The sequence below is a fragment of the Meleagris gallopavo genome, chromosome 23, assembly GCF_000146605.3.
Source record: "Meleagris gallopavo isolate NT-WF06-2002-E0010 breed Aviagen turkey brand Nicholas breeding stock chromosome 23, Turkey_5.1, whole genome shotgun sequence".
In the NCBI taxonomy this organism is placed as follows: domain Eukaryota; kingdom Metazoa; phylum Chordata; class Aves; order Galliformes; family Phasianidae; genus Meleagris; species Meleagris gallopavo.
This window is the reverse complement of record NC_015033.2, coordinates 5,060,547-5,081,676: the sequence shown is the minus strand read 5'-3', so window position 1 is coordinate 5,081,676 and position 21,130 is coordinate 5,060,547. Positions and strand designations below refer to the sequence as shown.

The 21,130-nt window shown below is 45.3% G+C and overlaps 2 protein-coding genes across 2 annotated transcripts; both read left to right on the top strand.

The window, feature by feature from the left end:
* Window positions 1-11: 11 nt before the first annotated feature.
* LOC109370845 lies at window positions 12-3,645 on the top strand. The gene is made up of 5 exons (XM_019622407.1): window positions 12-216; window positions 341-446; window positions 1,173-1,363; window positions 1,575-1,700; window positions 1,845-3,645. Exons 1-5 carry the CDS (start codon window positions 20-22, stop codon window positions 1,897-1,899), a joined length of 675 nt encoding a protein of 224 aa, XP_019477952.1. The 5' UTR covers window positions 12-19; the 3' UTR covers window positions 1,900-3,645.
* A 3,500-nt stretch (window positions 3,646-7,145) lies between these two features.
* Window positions 7,146-20,494, top strand: LACTBL1 (lactamase beta like 1). Its single transcript, XM_010722899.3, has 7 exons — window positions 7,146-7,504; window positions 9,686-9,830; window positions 12,018-12,127; window positions 13,668-13,825; window positions 15,126-15,373; window positions 17,107-17,212; window positions 19,516-20,494. The coding sequence occupies exons 1-7, from the start codon at window positions 7,502-7,504 to the stop codon at window positions 20,492-20,494; spliced, it is 1,749 nt and encodes a 582-aa protein (XP_010721201.1). The 5' UTR covers window positions 7,146-7,501.
* The last annotated feature ends 636 nt before the right edge of the window (window positions 20,495-21,130 follow it).

Below are 21,130 nucleotides of genomic sequence, written 5' to 3'. Positions count from 1 at the left end.
GATGAGGGCACCAGGCCAGATGGCAGCAGCAGATGCACGTGCATCTACCATGGCTGTCCTGTGGTCAGCATCGCAGAGATGCAGCTGTGAACAGCTTCCCTGCTTTGTGTTTACAGAGGATCAAGAACGCCAGTTTCTTCGTGGCTACTTTCCACCCGTCTGGACAAGTGATCTCGACCTGCTGGCAGAAGAGGGGACTACAACAGAAACTGTGAGGTGAGAGCTCTGGGAACTGACAGTGTGACGCCCTGAGCTCCCATTTGTCATGCCTGGGCCAGGGCACGCTGAGCTCCCTCCAGGCTCCTGCTGCTCTCAAACAAGATCCCTATGTTGCTTGCAGTGTGCTGCCGCATGTTGGAAAGAGCTGGGCAGAGAGGGACCTGGAGATGGAGAGGGAGGGAGAAGTCAGGCTCCCCCCTCTGCGCAGCCAGCTGGGAACATCACTGGTACGTGCAGTGGTGAGATGGGTCAAGAAACACAGCACTATGCAGAGGGAATCCTAGGAGAGCCCTCCAGATGAGTACAACACCTGGTTTTTTTGAGGCTCTTCCTTTCCTTCTGGTGAGGGACTCCCTATGTTCCCACATCACTTGCGCTTAATGCTTCTGCCCAAGGCATAGGGAGGTGAAGTTGTCCACAAAGATCAAAGGGCAATGGACAGGCTGTGCTGTGGCACAGACAGAATCACAGAATCACAGAATTGTAGGGGTTGGAAGGGACCTCTAGAGATCATTGAGACCAACCCCCCTGCCAAAGCAGCTTCCCTACACCAGGTCGCACAGGTAGGCGTCCAGGCAAGACTTGAATATCTCCAGAGAAGGAGACTCCACAACCCCCCTGGGCAACCTGTTCCAGTGCTCCATCATCCTCACCATAAAAAAGTTCTTACGCACATTTGTGCGAAACTTCCTATGCTGCAGCTTATGTCCGTTTCCCCTCGTCCTGTCTCCACAAATCACTGAAAAGAGACTGGCCTCACCGCTATGGCCGCCACACCTCAGATATTTATAAATAAGGCACAGACGGGACTCCCTGGATTGCCTCACACAGCCCTGGTCTGCACCGCTCACCCTGGAGCTTGACTCAGACTCTTCCAGCCGGTGCCACATTGCTGGGTGAGCGCCGCTGGCCACGGCAACATGGGCTCATATCTGCCTCTATTTCCCACACAGGCAAGGAAGCGATTCAGAGCACCTCAAGTCCAGCAGCGCTTCCCCCCTCTGAGGACCACCACACAGGAGAGGGAGAAGGTGCAAAAAGAAAAGATCTCCAGCAAGAAGAAAAGCGAGGAGATTCCTTGCAGCCTTCCTCCAATAGAGAAGGGGAGGACAGTGGTCCCTCCAGCAGAAATGGGGGAGCCCAAGTAAGTGTGCAGCAGCTCCCAGCAAGGCCTGGCAGAGGCAAGCGGCTGAAAGTGACCAACCGTGGGGTCAGGGGAGCCTGAAGCCCATCCCACTGTGACAGGGTGCTGGGGCTCAAAGGCAGCATGAGGTGCAGGGGTGGGGGAAGGCAGGCGATGGGGCAGGCAGCATCTCAAGCGGGGTGTGAGCTGGAGTTTCTCTCTGCTGTTGCAGTGTCCAGTCACTACGGGCAAAACAGGTCCTGGGAACCTTGGAGTCATACAAGGTGTGCCGGGAAGGATGGAGGAAGAAGGTGGAGCAAAACAGGCTCCTTCCACCCAAACCCAAGGAGTACCTCAGGTAAATATCAGCTCTGGAATGATGAGCTGCACGTGTGTGTCATGGCATTGCAGCTGGACCCGCAGATTCTGCTGAGGGTGAGCAAGATATCTCTGCCTTCTTTTCTGAGACTCCGAGTGCACATCTTTGCTTCTTCCCTTACAGCTTTGTGAAGAAGTTGAAGCTGCAGGAGGCCAGAGATAAACACAAGAAACTGTGAGAAAACATCAGGCGGGCGCAGTGTAGCCAATTAATTCCGCGCCCACTCACACCATGGCAATGCACAAAGAAGCCCCAGGATTGGCAACACCGGGGCTGACAGGAGGCATGTAGATACAGCAGCTGCCTCCCTTGTTACCATCACTCTCTCTGCTACAACAGCAAAGCAGAGACATTCCCACCACAAGAAGTGCCAAATAAAATCATTGGAACTTCTTTATATTTGGGGAGCCATCATTGTTTGTCTTGCGGCACGTTCACCTGCATGGGTTTGGAAAGGGCGGTCTGCTAGCTCCTGCGAGAATGGTCCTAAATTGGGAGGAGCTATTGACTCTCTGAAGGAAAGCTAGGCCTCGAGAGAAATCTTTACAAATCGCAGAGCCTGGCCATCTCCCACCACATGAACTTCAACAAATGCAAGTGCAGAATTCTTCCCCCCGGGTGGTGCAACCCTGGCTCTGTGTACAGACTGGGGGACAAGAGGCTGGAGAGCAGCACCCCAGGAAGGGATGTGGGGGCTCTGGTTGACGGCAAGTCCCTTGGGTTGTAGAGCCCAGGTCAAAGGGGATGCAGGGAAGGCCCCATGGCAGCCTGCAGCTCCATCCCAGTGCCCTGCAGCTCCCACCCAGGACAGCACAGGGGCAGAGCTGAGCAGTCCTTTAGGAAAATCTCCACTAATGTGGGTGTTTCGTGTGTTGTACTTTCTTCAAGAAGGTCCATCTATCTGGCACAGATCTTCCATGGGCTATTGAGGATATCTGCACTGCCATGCATCACTTCCTCCTCGTCTGAATTCTGTCCTCCTCTCCATGTGGCGTTTTCTGCCCTAATATGTTTTCACAGAGGTACTGCCAGCTTCAGGTTCAGCTGTTGGTTTGGGCTGTCCAATGTGAAACCAGCACAGGACTAGTCCTATGCATTACAGAAACCAGCTTTGTAGCCTCCCCTCACAACCAAAATCTTTCTGCATGTTCCCATTAGAACATGGCAAATGACATTCCCCACATTTAGGCAGGGAAATGAGTTTGACAGAGGGACTCAAAAAGGAGAAGATTGAGATTCTGGAGAAAGAAATGCATTAGGGTCCAGCAGGATGCTGCAGATGGGAAGGAGCTATGGGAGATGTGCTTCATCACGGTGCTGACCATGCAGATCCTTTGCATGGATCTGTACTGCAATTCAGGAGCTGGAGAGGCCTAAATAGCCTTGGGACAGCAGTTTGATATATGTCATTCCCTAAGAGCTAACTGTTCACCTGTGTACTTCCAGGTCAAAGCTATTTATGGACAGGCCTTCGAAGCTTGGGGCCGTGTCACTGTGTTGCAACAGGCATTGTGAAAGACAAAATCTTCTGTGAGCAGTCAATTATGCACATTTGAGAGGCAGCAGGAAGGGAAATTGCTCCTTGCCATTCTAGTTGCTGTTCTCTGGGTCAGAAGGATGTTCTGAAAGAGCAGCCCATGGCAGAGACTGCTCTAGAAAGCCAGAAAATGGAGGATCCAGAAGTACAGCAGAGGGTGAGACTGTTGAGAAGAGCATGAGGTAAACGGGCAGGAAGGCTTCTGAGGTGTAAAAGGAAAACCACACTCTAGGAACATGCAGCTACCGCATACAGTCTTCCACAGCCCAGAGGCCCAGCGGTTGGCTGGACTGAGCGCAAGTCTGAAAGATAGGACTTCCAGCAAGACAGAGTAGGTACAAGATTTGTTACTTCCATTCTACCTCCTTCTAAGGTTTCCTTAAAGTGAGATCCTTGTCTCAGCCACTGGTAGGTCACCCAGTTGCAAGTAGGGACTGAAACAGCTTGAAAGACAAACTTAGGAAATATTTCTGCATCAAGAAACTCTGCTTTGTCATGGCTCAAGGCACACGGGTCCATTTATGTGTTGAATGGAAGCACGGCACCGATGGTTCTCAGAGAGATGCTTCTCAAGAAATATGGGAATAGTGTGTGAATTTTACTACAAGTCACATTGAGATGGAGATTGCAAAAGTATTTATTTTAATGATCTCTGGAGAGAAAAATGAGAGTCATGGAATCAAAGATGGCTGAGGTTGGAAGGGACCTCAAAGATCATCTAGTTCCACTGTGTAACATGTAAAGACCATGAATTACCTACATGTGTACTTTTCTTGGGCTTGGATGGCAGATCTCTGCACAGATTGGGAAGGAAATTGTGAGGAGGTTGATAGAAGGGAGAGATAGAAACAGGAGGTCCCACAAATGGCAATGGACAAAACTGTGAAGAGTTTCACCCACTGCAATTTGTGGGGAGGGTTGTTTGCAGCCCTGATCAGCAGAACTTGTGCAAAATTCTGGGCCAGAGGCACAGAGCTCTCTGTGTTCTACCTGAATATTTTTGGCACCATCAAGTGTCTTGGCAATTAGCAGAGATACTGCAACGTATCTTAGAATAACCCGAGTTGGAAGAGACCCTTAAGAATCATCATAGAATCATAGAATCATAGAATTGCTCAGGTTTGAAAAGACCTCAAGGATCATCAAGTCCAACCATGACCTAACCATCCTGCCCTAGTTCCATCCACCATCCCTCCGCTAAATCTTATCCCTGAGCACCACATCCAAATGGATTTTAAACACATCCAGGCATGGTGACTCAACCACCTCCCTGGCCAGCCCATTCCAGTGCTTTACAGCCCTTTCTGTAAAGAAGTATTTCCTAATAGCCAATCTAAGCTTACCCTGGTGCAGCTTAAGGCCATTTCCCTTCATCCTTTCACCAGCGAGAAGAGACCAACCCCGCTCTTGCTGTAAGCACCCTTCAGGTATTTGAAGAGAGCAATAAGGTCTCCCTTCAGCCTCCTTTTCCCCAGACTGAATATCCCCAGTTCCTTCAGTCTCTCCTCATAGGGCACATTCCCCAAGCCCTTCACAAGCCCTGTTGCCCTTCTTTAGACCTGCTCCAGCACCTCCATATCCTTTCCGTACTGAGGTGCCCAAAACTGAACACAGAACTCGAGGTGAGGCCTCACCAGTGCCGAGTACAGGGCAGGATGACTTCCCTGGTCCTGCTCACCATTCCCGATCCAAGCCAGGATGCCGTTGGTCTTCTTGGCCACCTGGGCACACTGCTGGCTCATATTCAGCTGACTGTCCATCAGTACACCAAGGTCCCTTTCCATCAGACAGCTTTCCAGCCACTCCTCCCCAAGCCTGTAGGGTTGCCTGGGGTTGTTGTGACCAAAATGCAGGACCCAACACTTGGCCCTATTGAAACTCATACAGTTAACCTTGGCCCATCGATCCAGTCTATCCAGGTCCCTCTGCAGTGCCTTTCTCCCCTCAGGAAGATCAATGCTCCCTCCCAACTTGGTGTCATCTGCAAACTTACTGTGGGTGCGCTCAGTCCTCTCATCAAGATCATTAATAAAGATATTAAATAGAAGCGGCCCCAGTTCTGAGCCCTGGGGGACATCACTTGTGACCGGCTGCCAGGATTTAATTCCATTGACCACAACTCCTTGGGCCCAGCCATGCAGACAGTTTCAGCCAGATCGATCATGTCCAACTCCTTGTGAAGCGATGGTAATGAAGAGAATATTCTTGTATCCTATCAGCATCAGAAGAAAACTACACGATGCCAGGACCTGTGAAGTTATTTCCAACATGGATTTAGTGCATAAATGGAGCACGACTATTCCTTCCTATTCAGAAAGCATTTATAACCCACTTTTACATGATAACAGCAGTGCATTGCTTACAGAGTGTAACTACGTCTCCCCACCCCTCCACCTCACCTTTCCAGCCCAGTTTTTCAGTCTGCTGTGCTGTATGAGCCCTGAAATCACCAGTAATGCTCCCTTTTGGCTGCAGCTCTGGACAGATGCTGCATTGCTTGAGGACGGGTGAGGCACAGCCAATAAATAATCTGTGCTCAGAGAGGCTGATTGTTGGGATTAGTGCTTCAGATGTTCTTAACATCTGCAACTCCAGGACAGTCCCAAATTCATCAGCACTGGAACCTGGAAGGCAGCAGCAAGGCTGGTAAGAGCTCTCACTATGGGTTGTTTTTTTTTGCTGTGGATAGTTGTTGGGAATGCAAAAGGGACTTCTCCTCCCATACTACTACTCTCATCATTTCCAAATATATGTGAAAATGAAGTTGTGGCGAGGTGAGGGTTGGCTGCTTCTCCCAGGTAATAGATACAGATCAAGAGGTGATGGCCTCAAGTTGTGCCAGGGGAAGTGCAGGTTGGATAATAGGAAAAATTTCTTCTCAGAAAGTGTGTTCAGGCACTGGCACAGATGGCCAGGGAGGTGGGGGAGTCACAGTCCCTGGAGGTGTTCAAGAACCATGGAGATGTGGCACTGAGGGACACAGTGGGCATGGTGAGCGTGGGTTGGAGAAGGACTGGATGATATTAGTGATCTTTTCCAATCTTAATGATTCTGTGATTCTATGAATTCTGTGCATTCAGGAGGTGGGATGAAGGTACTTGTGGGAGCTGACAAGTCCCAGAGCTTGAGTCCAGCTCTTGCTTTGCTCCTAAATTCCTGCCAAATGGGAACTAAAGGGAGGGAAGGCATTACTGTGGGCTAGACGTTGGGACATTGGTTTCTCTGCCTATAAATAACCAGTCCATCGCTACTGCTCTGCTGCTCTGAGCTTTGTTACTCTTTGTTAGCAGAAGAGCATTCCGTGTCTTGACTTCTCTCCTGGTTCCTACTCCTTTTATATATATATATATATATATATATATTACTATTATTTTATTTTCTGCACTAATGTCATTTTTTTAAATTACTTTTTCCCTTTATCAGGGGGTTTTGTGAGCCTTTTGTTTATGGAGACAGACAGCACAAGGGATGAGAAGAGAATTCTCAGCAGCCATGGAGGGGTTACAGCTGCGGGTAAGGCTTCACTTCATGCAAATCACAACCTCTCACTTTCCTTCGCAGCCTCCAGCAGCAAGCAGGGAGGAAAACACCAGCCCCATCCATATATAGCGATCCTGTTAGCTGGGAATGACTCTTGACTATCAGTGCAAGGGAAATCCAGAAGGCTGTGCAGGATTAAGCACAGAGCATGCTTTAAGCTTCTCCCCCTCCCCTCCCTGCAAACAGCCCTCTCCACCCCCTCCCAAACCTGTGCAAGGATGGCTGGCTGGAGGCACACAGGGGCTGCCCATCTCATGAGTTAATCGCCTCCTGTTCAGATGTCAGAAGGAGATGAAGCTGCTATAAATAGATAGTGAAGCCCTCATGCTTTCAGCTGTGATTCACACACGTGGCAGAGAAGCATTAGGGAGAATTAACATTCAGTCTCTCAGGCACTTTCCTGAGAACAAATTCCATTCTGTCCTTATCTCCTAATCTCCTTGCCCAGGGGAGATCAGCAGCACTTTCAGGAGGGCCTGCATGGGTAAAATGGAAAGGGAAACTTGCAGCAGAACGATGAGGGAAGAAAGACCATTCAGCTGGAGTAACTGAGAAGCATCTTCCTGTGCCAAGCAGCTACATTTAGGAGCATGGCAAGGAACTCTGCTCCGCCCTTAATGGGGCTGAGATCAGACAGCCTGGATTTGTTGTGGCACGCACAGATGTCTGACAGTGTGCTCTGGGACTGAGACAGCTTCTGGTGATGGTATGTTCTGGGATTGGATGAGTATGGGGAGAGGGCAGAATGGTGTATCTCGGTGTCCATGTGAAACTCCCACTCCTTCCCCTCCATCATGAGCTCAGTGAGAAGATGTAGCATGCAGAAGCTGTGTGCACTTCTTCCCATGTGTGTTTGCATTCATTCCTCTGTGCCTAAGTGCTTAGTAGCCTCCCTCACCCTGCCTTGCTGTGCCTGTGCTACTAGCAATGAAAGTTATTCAGTCACGTAAGTGAGATGCAGAAACCGTTTTTGTACTGGAGGACTGGAATTCACCATCAGCATCTTTGTGTCCTCAGTGGTCTGGGGAGTTTGGGGTTTGTGAGATGTGTCCAATGTATGCATCAGAAAATCTTTTTCTTTCACCGAATTCGTAGAGATGCAAGAATCAGCTTCACAGTGAATCAAGGAAAGTGGTCTGAGAAACTGTGGCCTCATGGCTAAGTCACCTTACTATGATGGAGTTAAATTCAAGAAAAATGAAGGGCAAAGAGGGCTTTCTAGCACTCCTTACTGCAAGGCCAGGTTGAACGTGACACTGGGCAATGCTGATGGAGTAGGGGGTTGGAACTGGATAGGCCGTAAGACCCCCTCCAACCAAAGCTATTCTATGATTCTATAATCTCATCGTAACTCTAGGATGTCTGTCAGTAGAAACCGAAGCCTGCCATTGTGGGGATGATTAAAGGGAACTCAATACATGGGCTTTTCCTCAGTGCCTACGAGGGCACGAGATGAGAGTGTTTGTATAGAAGTAAATGGTGTCCCAACGCCTTTCCCATCTCTAGGAACATGGGACTTAATCTAACAGACAGAAAATGGGCTGCATGTTTGCTGTGTTAGGTTCAGGCTTGAGAATGGGTCTGCAGGAAGCTGTATCTGAGGCCATCCTGGAAGTCTTAATGATGTTATGGAACAATCTGGAGCATGTTTCGCCTTCAGAAATGTTTGTGACTAAGTGGTGTCAGATTTGCAACCCAGAATTGCAACCTAGGGTTTCAGCAGGGATGAGATGCCCCAAACGCATCCCTGCAGAGCCACAGAGCCATGTGGAAGGATGGAAGGGGCTATGCAGGTTGCCTTGTTGCGACAAGACTTAGCTGACTGCAGAAGTTCTTGCATTCCTGGAGGTGCTCAAGGCCAGGTTAGATGGAGCCCTGGGAAACCTGATCTGGTGGGGGGCAACCACCCCATGGCAAGGGGTTGGAATAAGTTTTAAAGACTCTAGCCCAAGTCATCCTATAGACTTCTTGTAACTCAAAAAAAGGGGGAAAAGGAAAAATAAAGGAAAAAGGGCTATGTGGAAATCTATAGGAATTGTTTTAGTCTGTCTTTACTACAGCTGTGTCCAGACAACCTGAAACAGCTTTGTAGTGTAGGCCATACTGGATGCAAACTGCAGGCTGTATGTTACAGAACATTAATTGCCAAAACTTTCTGAAGCACTCTGTTTACTTCTTATAGTCAGTGAAAGAGCAGAGCTCATGCTTACAGACCTAATCATTTGTCATCTGTTCCTTATTTTTGTATAACATTTATATAGTTGTATTACCGACCTGGATGGCCTCCAGTGCTGAGAGATCTGCATCAACCCAAAACATTAGCTAGTTTTCTGAAGCATCGCCACTGTAAATGTCAAGCTTGCAGATGGTACATGGGATAATGAGACTTGCAGGTGCAAATCAGAAGGGCAGTATATGGTGAAAAGTTCCATCATTCATTTAGAAAAGCTGGATCTTCTCAGACTGGTGGCTGCCATGAACAGTTGCTGGACTCTGGGATTGGAAAATATATCCAGAAATAAGTTGTGGTGGTTGAGAAGGGATGAAATGAGAGCTATAGAAGAATTCTTTCAGCCTGCATGGTGAGATTCATCTCCAGTAAGGTTGAAAGGCAAGCTCTCAGGGTATGAGTGATATAGTTCCATGAGAACCAATAAGACCAACAAGGTGAGGAGATTATGTCTTGCAGTGAAAGACAAGAAACCATCTCTGGTTCTAATTATTGCAGTGTCTATGGCCAGCTGGGTCACAAGAGTACTGGATTTAGTCCGTATCCTTACAGCAGCTGTATTGTCTACATGTGCCTTTTTCACCTATCCAATATCCATGCAAGACTGTTTTTCACTCTCTTTTACTCCCTCTGAGATCATATCTTTCGTGCTTTCAGCAAGCATCCAGCAGTCGAGGCCTCCTCAAGCTCTCTGTAATGGAAGTGAAGTGGATTCATGTGTTGGTCATCTTCTTCTTCCTGCTGTCTGTTGCTATGACAGGCTGCTTTCTGTGGCAGTACAGCCTCCCCAAGGTGGAGCCCAGTGAGTAGACAGCCTTAAGCTTGATCTTTCTCTCCTTGTGGACATCTTTCCCCATAGAGCTGACTGCACTCAAATTTACCACATTAGCTGGTGCAAGAACACAGAAAATTGGGCTGATGGGGTATTGTCTAATTCTTCCAAAGGAGCTCACACACAAAAGAAAATTGAGGTGAGGAGGAACATCTTCAGTTCCTGATGGATTTGCCAATACTTCTGACCTTCTTAGAATCTCGGAATCATTTGTGTTGGGAAAATCTCTAAGATCACCAAATCCGGCCGCTAACCTCGCACTGCCAAGTCTGCCACTAAACCAAGTCCCTTAGTGACACATCCATGTATCTCTTAAGTGCTTCCAGGAATGGTGACTCAACTACTTCACTGGGCAACATATTCCAATGCTTCACAACCCTTCCAGTGAATAATTTTTTCCTAATATCCAATCTAAACCTACCCAGCAAAACAAAGTCCATTTCCTTGTGTTCTGTCACTGGTGCTTGGGAGAAGAGGCTGACCACCCCCACCTCATTACAACATTCTTTGAAGTAGTTATAAAGAGCAGTAATGTCTCCCCAAGCCATCTTTTCTCTAGGCTAATTTTAATTACCACGACTCTTTGGGCCCAGCCATCCAGCCAGTTCTTTACCCAGTGAAGTGTATACTTATCTAAGCCATGAGCAGCCAGTTTCTCCATGAGAAAGCTGTGGGAAACTGACAAAAGATTTACTTAAAATCTTGGTAGCCTTTCACTCATCCACTAAGCAGGTCACTTTCTCATAAAAGGAGATCAAGTTGGCCAAGTGGGACATGCCTTTCATAAACCCATGGCAGATGTCCTGGTTACCTGCTTGTCCTATACGGGCTGCATGATGGCACTCAAGATGATCTATTCCATAACATTCCCCAGTACCAAAGTCAAACTGACAGGCATGTAGTTCTCCAGGTCCTTGTTCTGGCCCATCTTTAACATAGATTATTCAGTATATCAAGGGAAAAGGCACTTTATTTCACATTCCCTATGGGTTTGTTTCCTTTCCTATTCCTGTAAGATCTTTGATCTGGCATGAGTTCCCAGTTCATACTGGAATTTTATTAATTTTATTGTAAACTCAATGGACAGACTCAAGGCACCGTATGTGCAAAGATGTAATATACACAGTGTAGCTGGATCAGAGTTTTAAGCTCAAAGGTGCCATGAAATCCACAGTGAGGGTGACAGATGTACTTCATAGACCAATAATGTCTAGAAAGATTTCAAACATGCAGGGGTTTTTTTTGCAGAATATCTGAGGCTGCCTGTAGGCTTCCAGTCAGCTCAAAGCTCCTCTACTGCTATTCATCTTCTCATCTGTATTTCTAATGCTTCATGCTCAGAGGAGCATGAAGAATTTACAGAGCAAAGGAGCTATGTTTCTGAGACCCTTGGGATCAACTGGGAAAGCAGTGGCTCCAAGTAGAAGGGTTATCATTTCACACTGAATCTTCGCTTGCCCTCCAAATTTAAGACGTATTAGAATATGCAAGATACTGCTAATTCAGAGGACAGCTAATAAACTTGTTTGTGCAGTTCTCAACAGTTTATGTGTACCATGGTCACAAAACCATGACAGCAATGCATGTCATCAACCATTGTTGAAGTGTTAGGTTTCAGGTGGCACTCACAATTCACTTCTACATCTATTTTCTGGGGCTACAATATGCATGGGACTGCTTTCCTCTTGAAACCAAGCACAGATCTTTCCCTGTACATTGGCAGTGCACTTTCACCAGGTCTACATCCATTGACAAGTATGCTCCATAGTCTCCTGTAGTCCCAGCCTCTCAGTCTCTCATTCCAGGTTGCAGAGTCAGTTGGAGCCTATTAGTGGGCAATACTGGTGATTGGTGGACAGTTGGACTGGATGATCTTAGAGGTCTTTTCCAAACTTAATGATTCCATGATTCTGTTGCAGCTTCTATTTGTCCCATGTGCAGTATCACATTGGAATGAACAATAGCAGAGCACAGTGCTCCCTTCAAGTCCTATATTATCTGAGATAGAAACAATTCATGATTCTCTCTGTCTGTGCTGAAGTGTCCTTCAGTTTTGGATGATACAATGAATAACGCTAGTGCTGACTGCTGGAAGAGGTTAAAGTTTGTCAGTATATCTTTTCAAATCACATATATTGTCTGTGAAATGTTTTCCAGACCCATCTGTGATGGAAGTAAGATCAGAACCTGTGCAGATGTGCCCACGCTACCCTGAACCAGTACCACTGGACCACCCAATCCCCATTTTGAAGGAAGCATTGGAGAAGGTCTGTGAGAAGGGAATTGGGGAGATGTAGTTCATGACTGCTGTTCTGAAAGAACCAATATGCATTTTGACCCTGAGCATCTTAGTGCAAGAACATAGGGCACAGAGGAGGTGGAGATCATCTGAATGTACAAATGAGCCACATTCTGACAAGACACCCTGGATTTTATGCACCTCCATCATATAATATAAACTTTCATTTGTCTCTTTTCCCAGGCTGCAGAGTCCTTGCTCAAGTAATCACAATAGAGAAGCTGTCTCACCGCTATGATCACTATTTTTGCTTTTGTTTGAACATTATGCTATTCTACCATACTTGTGGAGATGCAGAGAATCAGAACTCTAGACAGCATTCAGATTGCATGTGGTGAAACTCTTCCCATTTCACAAATGATATAAGGCATGGAGAACCTGAACACTATATACATAGAAAGACACAGGTATTGGAAGGGGTTTTAGGCACCATCACCTAAAGACTGTATCTTCAGATGCTCTCAGGTTCTGCCCAGGTCCGTGGACACTTGAACTCACATTAAAGATCTTGCCTTAGCTGAGATCTCTTCTTAATGGAACGTGAGATCCTTGGTTCTGTCTCTCAGCATTCACCCCCTGATAGCCAGTATATGGGAAATGTCCAGCACTCCCATTGGAACTAGGGTTGTACATTTATTAATGCAAGCATTGCTTTTAAAACCAAGGTAGGGAGGGCAACAAGCCCCATTCTCAGTGCTGATGTTCAGTGTCATGTTGGAGGGTAACCCCAGAGTAATGTTTGGAACTGGTCTCAGCACTGAAGTCTGTCTGAGCTCCAGACCTTCCCTGGGATGTTCTGGCTTTTCTACCTCCATCTGCAGCTCGAGTGGGTGTGATACTTTACTTGGCTACCATATCCATGATGGTATATGAGGTCTTGGAGCAAGGTGGTTATTTCCATTGCTGGCTACCTGGCCACCTTACCCACTCATCCAGAGAGGAGATTCTGAGGACATTACTTGGTTTGGCCATTCTTGTCTCAAACACTAATCTTGGAAGGCCATTTCTTTTGTCTTGATAATTTTATGCAAAAGATAACTTATGTGTAATGATGAAATCATAGAATCATTAAGGTTGGAAAAGACCACTAAGAACACCAAATCCAACCTCAACCCACCCCCACCATGCCCACTAACCATGTCTCTCAGTGCCACATCGCCATTCATCAGCTCCTCCAGAGATGGGGACTCCACCACTTCTCTGGGCAGCCCCTTCCAATACCTCACCACTCTTTCTGAGAATAATTTTTTCCTAATATCCAACACAAGTAGAGCTTTGAAAAAGTCAAAAAAGCAATACATTCTGTCTGTGGGGAGACCACACTGGCTAATTGGGTCCATATGGACCTGGAAGAACAGGAAGGGAAGAGAAATCACAGCCCTCAATGTATTCAGTACTGTTTTTATGAGTGCAGTTTAAACAGGACTGCATCTAGTACTGCCTTTTGCACTTTATATGCATTACAAGACTCCTGATTTGGTAATTCATCATTTCCTATTGATCTCCAGGTAGACTTGATGCTACGCCAAAAGATTCATAACTCTGGTCTCCCTGCCATGTCTGCCATCGTTATCTACAATGACACTGTGCTCTGGACAGGCAACTTTGGAAAGAAGAATGCTTCAGATCCCTTCTCAGTGGTGCCCAATGAGTACACTATTTACAGGTGAGACATGTACTGAAGGCATGAGGGCTAAAAGGAGAACGGTTACACATAAAGGAAAGGAAGGGAAAGTCACAACTTTGGGAACAGAGCCACTGTCACAAACCATGACTTTTCTTGCCCCAGGCCCAGTGCATTCTGAAGGAACTTCTGGGTCACACTGAATCTCTGAGAGACAATGCTATTACTAGTCACTAAATTATATGCTTGTAACTCACTGAATTGTTTTCCTTTTTTCCTTTAATTTCTGTTGTTATTATTTTCTGTTGATCTGGTTTGGTTTTTAGCTGGATCTGACTTTGAATGGAATTACTGTGAACTTCCTGGAGACCTACAAAAGGTTCTGCTCCTCACATAGGAAAGTCTCTGTTCTTTGAGGAGGTCTAGGGCATAAATCTGAACACTGAGAGCTAGCACATATTTTGTGAACAGTTCCGTATATATATGTATAAAAAAAAATAGGATTTTGGAAGACTATATTCTGAATGTATAAAGTAGGCCTGCATACTAACGAAGCCAAGGCCATATGGGCTATTGTATTTTAGATGAAAACAGAATAAAGCTCTTAGTGTGTGGTAAAAACCATAACAAAAAGAAAACAAGAAGTATTTGCTTTCTTTAAAGACCTATTTTCAGTGATTAATAACTGTGCTGTACATGAAACACATGGTCTGCATGCTATCAAATGTTATCCTTAGAGTAAACAGTTCTGAAAAGTTTCAGCAGCTGTGATTAACTTACCCCCCCCTGCCTCCATCACTACAGCATACCTGCAGAGAGGACCTCGCACTCTTTCTTCCAGAAGACCTTCTTCAAATTTAACTGTTTGGAAGCCACCTAAATAGCAAATCTGAATATGAAATGCAAAATTTTGTGGCATTTAAATCTTAAAATTCCAAGAAATGACTTGCAATTTATTGTGATGTTTAGTAAGGAATAATTTACAAAATATGTCATCTTATAAATACTAAGTGAACAAAGTTCACAAAGTCAGCTGCACTATCGGTGTTGCTTTTAATCATTTAAAAATCATTTAAAATACATTCTTTTGCCAAAACACATTTGAAAGACTCATTACTCAGTGCAGAATACTGAACAGTGTAGCAGTCCATGAAGGCCAGATTTAAGGGTATTAACCCAATCTACTTTCCTCCATGTTAGCCATTCTGTTCTGAATTAACCAGAGGTATTGTATGCAAAGCTGCAGGTAGTGGATCAGTTTGGTGATCTAATGTGAGCATCTAACTTTTTGATTCGTGTATTTCTTAATACTTACTTTTTATAAACATTTATTCCTGCACAGAATTGCCAGCGTCTCCAAGATCTTTCCCACCCTAATGCTGTACAAGATGTGGGAGGAAGGGAAAGTCACATCTCTGGATGACCCTTTGGAACGTTACGCCCAGAACTTTGCTATTAAAAACCCTTTGGGAAGGTTCAGGGAGTCAGAACAGAGGTATACAGCAGATGGGCTGATCTTTGTGGAAAAAGGTTCGATACCACTTAAGCCATCACCTGTTACCTTGCGCAGAATGGCCAGCCAGCTCTCAGGTGAGACAACACTGCTCACTCCCTGCCTACCATCTGAAAGAGGCCACTGAGAGAACAGATCAGATGCCAGGAATAAGAAACTCTGCTCTTGACGCCATTTACCAGCATGGGCTCTGCACCTCTGCACTTCCCAGTGATAAATGGAGTCTTCTCCAGGCCACCTGCTCGGAAAGGGGCCAAGCAGCACTGTGGGCTGGGGAATTGCTTTTCCCATGCAAGGTGAATATATGTGTCTTTCAACACAGTAGCTTGACCTGAAACCACTTTCAAATTGCATAACTGTTTTTGCACTCCAGCCCAGAGTGCTCTCATTTTTCTAAGAAGTAGAGGTGAGGGTCAAAGTGGCACCAAACCTCTTTGCTTTGAATAGATAGACCTTGATTGTGGACCTAAATATAGCTGTCAGCGTGCTTCCTGATCTGGGATTCCTGAGCTATTAATAGCTTTGTACTTGCTGGCAGAAGACTATTAATCTGCTGCTACTTTCATACTTGTGTAACTCTTATGTTGTGGTAGAAGGAGCTCACAGGACTCAGGAGATCTTTAACCTCTTTGAAATGGAGCTGTTAATACTCAACGTGGGGATTCCAGAATTTACTGCCAAAAAGACCGTGCTGAGATTTCCTGCAGTGCTGAGATTACACTTTGCATTATTCCAGTTGAGAATAAAATAACCCAAATTAGAATCTGTGATTAAAATAGGCAAATTGCAATAGTATAGAGCAGAGCATCACTGAAGCCAGCCCATAGTAGGATATGTCCTAAAAATACTTATAGGAAGCATACCTGGTTGTAACATAATTGTTTATAAAATACAGATATTGCTTCTCTCTGTGTTGGTTTTTATCTCCAAGTTCCCCAACATATTTATGTATAGCACACCATCAGGGCACAGCAACCAACTTGGACACTGACAGTATAATGCTGCAGAAGCCCAATTTCAAAAAGCTCAACTGAAAATTAAATGAACATTGAGGTCACCTGTTGTATTTCCTGGCTGTAAGAATAAAACAAAACAAGAAGGAGGAGGTTCTGCAATATGAAAGCCACCATGTGACACAGAGGGACATGGTTTAGTGGGCATGGTAGTGATGGTTGGACTAGATGATCTCAGTGGTCTTTTCCATCCTTAATGATTCTGTGACTCTAGGATATTGTGAAGAGTTTTTTCACATCAGTTCCTCCAGTAGAAAGCCCATTATCTGCTGAGATATGCTAAGTGCATCTCTTATCTAGTCATTATGATGCACAAATAACCCTGGAATAGAAGCAGAAAAAGAGCTTTTCTTCCAGTTCAAATCCCAAAGTCAGGCCAATTCAGAAAAACAAGTCCTGCTGCCACAAAAGAAAAGGGCCTCATTCAACTTTTCCATAATTAAGCACATGCTCATGGAGCAGATGTTTGCAAGTCATTTTTATGTCACATACCCTTCCCGATTTTCTCTTAGCTTCTGAGAGAAAATCAGCTGTAAACTGCAAAAATTATGTAATTCTAGATGTAATCCAGGTTCTGGGATTTGTGAGCCAATAGGCTCCGTGCAAAGGAACTGTGGCATTTTAGAAAGTCCTGGTAAAATATATTTGGAGAATTCATTTTTAGAGAATTTTCATGCAAATTGCAAAACATAGCATTGCACTGCCTACAGTGAAGAAAATTAACTCCCTCCCAGCCAGACCAGGACATTGGACCACAACTTGTGCCACGCTGTTGAATGTTTCTCCTCCATGTACAGGTCTCCCCAGGAGGCTGCGATCTACCAGCCTGCTGTGGAAGGGCAACACACAAGAAGCTCTGGCTCTCCTGAAGGATGATGTCTTGGTGGCTGATCCTGGAACCAGGTCAGATATTTTCACTTAAGAGCTTTTGGGTTGAGTCCATGACCAATGGAAAAAGACTGCTATTCCTAGAGGGAGCTTCAGATCATCCATCTACAAATAGATGTATTTGTGAGGCACTGGGACAGGTTGCACAGAGAGGTGCTGAGTGCCCCATCCCTGAGATATACAAGGTCAGGCTGGTCAGGGCTCTGAGCACTGATGGAGCTGTTGGTGTCCCTGCTCACTGCAGGGGGTTGGACCTGATGGCCTTTAAGGGTCTCTTCCAACTCAAACCATTCTATGAGTCTGTTTCTAAATACATCTGTTTTAGGTTGGAAAGAGTTACTTTTGGAAGTGCCCCTAGATGGGGCAAATAAATTGTTGTACTTAGGTCCAATGATCCTTCAATTGTCAATCTGCAGATTTACAACAGTGATCAGCAGATTAACCTAGTCAATTTAAACCATCATTTATTTTCACAGAATTACTTGGATTGGAAGGGACCTCAAAGATAACCTAGTTCCAACCCCACGCCATGGACAGGGTTGCCAGCCACCCCCACATCAGGCACCAGATCAGGCTTCTCATGGCCCCATCTAGCCTGGCCTTGAACACCTCCAGGGATGGGGCACCCACTTCTTTGGGCAGCCTACGCCAACACCTCACCACTCTTCACCCTGACATCAAATCTAAATCTTCCCTCCTTTAGTTTTAAGCGATTCCTCCTTCTCCTGTCAAAAAGTCCTACTGAAATTTACCCTATATCTGTAGAAATCTGCATGTCTCTAAATCAGATACTTGCTGCAATTTGTATAGTGTTAAGTCTGTTACTTGAACTGCAATCAAGCACTAAAAAATATGAGCAATTATAGAGTCATAGGATCACAGAATGGCCTGGGTTGGAAGGGACCTCGAGGATCATCAAGCTCCAGCAAGATCCACTGGACAGTGAGTGAGGGTCAAGATTTAGACTAACTGGGAAATGTTCTTCAAAAATGTTCAATTTTTTTTAAATTATATTCTCAAATAATTTGCTTAGAGCTTCTGAAGACTCATGATGAAGCATGTAATCTTAGAAAATTGGCTTATGGGTCGGGTTCAAAGGGTTGTAGCAAATGAGGTTACATCAGGCTGGCAGTCAGTCACAACAGGGGGGTTCCCTTGGGCTCCATTTTGGAGCCAGTTCTCTTTAATGTTTTTATAAATGATCTGGATGCAAAACTCAAATGCAAACTAAGAAAGTTTGTGGATGATTCTAAATTAGAAAGAACTGCTGACTGCTTCAAGGGAGGAGGGATCTTCTTCAAATGTGAGGGTTTGGACACCACTGTCAGACACGGAGTTTGGATTTTGGGTGGCCCTGCGTGGAGCCAGCAGTTGGAGTCAGTGATCCTTGTGGGTCCCTTTAATTTCAGCATATTCTATGATTCTACTATAATATATTTTTCTTGGAAAGGTGAACGTCAGTCAATTTTATACATAAATTTTTAGTCCAACATGGATTTATTCCTGTGGCAAATTATATGTCATGAGAAATTTGCTGGAATTGGCTAAAGTGGTACCAAATTTATGACCTCAGTAGGCCTCAGCAAGAGGAGATATTTAACATATCAAATACGTTAAAAACATGATTTTTGAAAAAGTGTTTGAAAGAAAATTACCCGTTCATATCTTTATGTCATTAAACTTAATTCAAGTGCAAAGACTCAATGCCCGTTATGGATATTAAAGACTTACACTTTGATGTCTTTAATCACTCAACATTACTGGATTCTGCTTTTGAGACTTATAAGTGCTTTTTAAGTGCTTTTACCGTCTTAAGATAGCTTAGGTCCTGAAGTTATTGCACCATGTTAAATCTCCAGAGACTCGTCTGGGATTTTGAGACCTTTAAAGTAAGCACCTGTACCTCTTGACTCTGCTCTTGAAAAGAATGAACACATTCTTTTGGTGAAAAGTGACGAACAATAAGTCAGAATATGCAAATACAAGTTTCCACCTAAAGTTTTCTGTCTTTGGCCTTCTTTCTGTATGTAGCAGTTAAACAGCTCAGCTGATGTGCACAAAAGAAACTTGTCTCCTGAATTAATAAGAAATCAAGACATTAACTCTTTATCACAGCCTCATCACTGCTCTCCCTTTAGCATGTGATCTGATAAAAGTAGTATCTTTCCCCAGAGGAGAGAGACCCAGCCACTGTTACTTGCAAAATCATATCCACACTGTGTAACTAAAGTAAGGCTGATGCAGGAACTACATGACTTTCTAGGGTCCCTTCCAACTCAAATGATTCTATGCTTCTGTCTTTCTTTCTTTCTTTCCAGATGCCACTACAGCAATTTGGCCTTCTCTCTGATGGCACACGTGCTAGCTGACCATGCAGCTGATGGACAGTACCAGCGATGGATCTCGGAGAACATCCTGGACCGCTTGGGCATGGAGGACACTGGGTTTGACATCACACCACCCATCCGCTCCCAGATGGCGGTGGGTTTCTACAGCAGCCAGCAGCCAGCCCCTCTCTACGACCTCGGCTGGTACAGACCTTCCGGACAGATGTACTCTACAGCTGCTGACCTTGCCAAGCTGGCGATGGTCTTTTTAGGCACCTATCACCGTCGTCTCCTAGAGCCTGACACAGTGAAGACAATGCTGACACCTCTGTTTAAATGCTCCACTGAATACTTTGCCAACAAGACTGGCACGCCCTGGGAGATTAACGAGCAATTGGGATATGATGTCATTAGGAAGGATGGAGACCTTGATGGCTATTCAGCTACTTTCTCACTGATCCCCAAGCTCCGCCTGAGCTTCATTGTACTGATGGCTGGGCCCAGGCCTCAGGGTGGAGATCTCGTGACCCAGACATACGAGTATCTCATCACTGCCATGGAGACTGCGTTCAGAGAGGCAGAGAAAACACTGACTCCTCCCCCAAGCCCAGTCCCTTTTGTTGGCTATTATACCTATTCCAACCTGACTTTCTATGAGATCAAAGTTGGACGCGGTGGGGTGCTGGTCATGCAGCAGTTTGGGCCTCATGCTGAAGAGCTGATCCCTGAGAAATATCGGACAATCAAGCTCCATCATCTGGAAGATCGTGTCTTCCAAGTTGTTTTTGACAAGGAGTTCCCGTGTGTTCTGCATCTGGGCTCTGCCTCCATCTCACTGGAGACCCAGAATGGGCAGCTCTTTAATTTTTATCCATTTGATCGCAAGGGTTTGTCTCCTGGCTTTGATGCACCAGGGCTGAACACATACAACGTGGTGCGTGTACTTCGTAAACCTGTATTCTATAGCTAAATGTCCCCTCTTCTTTTCTGACTATTCTGAGGGGTGGCTCCAAATCTGCATCTTTCCAGACTCTCCTTCTGTGTGGCTTTTTGGATGCCATTAATTGGGAAATACACTGGCAAATGACTATTATTTCCAACAAATATATCATGTCTCACTTCTGAAATGACTACAATGGCTTGCCATCCCTGTTCCTGCATGGCAGATTGGCTGGCAATGGGGATGCCTACAGAAAAAAAAAAAGAAAAAAAACGGGTAGAAATAAGGTGGATGAATGATGTTTGTATGCCATAAAAAAAAAAACCAAAAAAAAAAACAAACAGTTTTATGTCTTCACAATTAAAATGCCTATATAATGGCCATTGTGGTGACTGACTGGAACCATCAAAGGGCTGGGATATTCCTGTGTCTCTTTCAGGGCTGTTGGTGATCCCACCTCCCGTGACCAAGATTTTTTCAATGGATTTGCTCAAAAATGGCACCAACATGATACCAGGCTCTGCTTGTGATACCTGAGAAGTGAGATTCCATTTCTTTCCAGGTTCACATCAAGTAAACTGTGTAAAGAGCTTAAAACAAGATGGTTTTGTCTTGGCTCCATGGATTTCTGCAAAAGCTGTGGTCACACTATGGATTTTGTAGCAC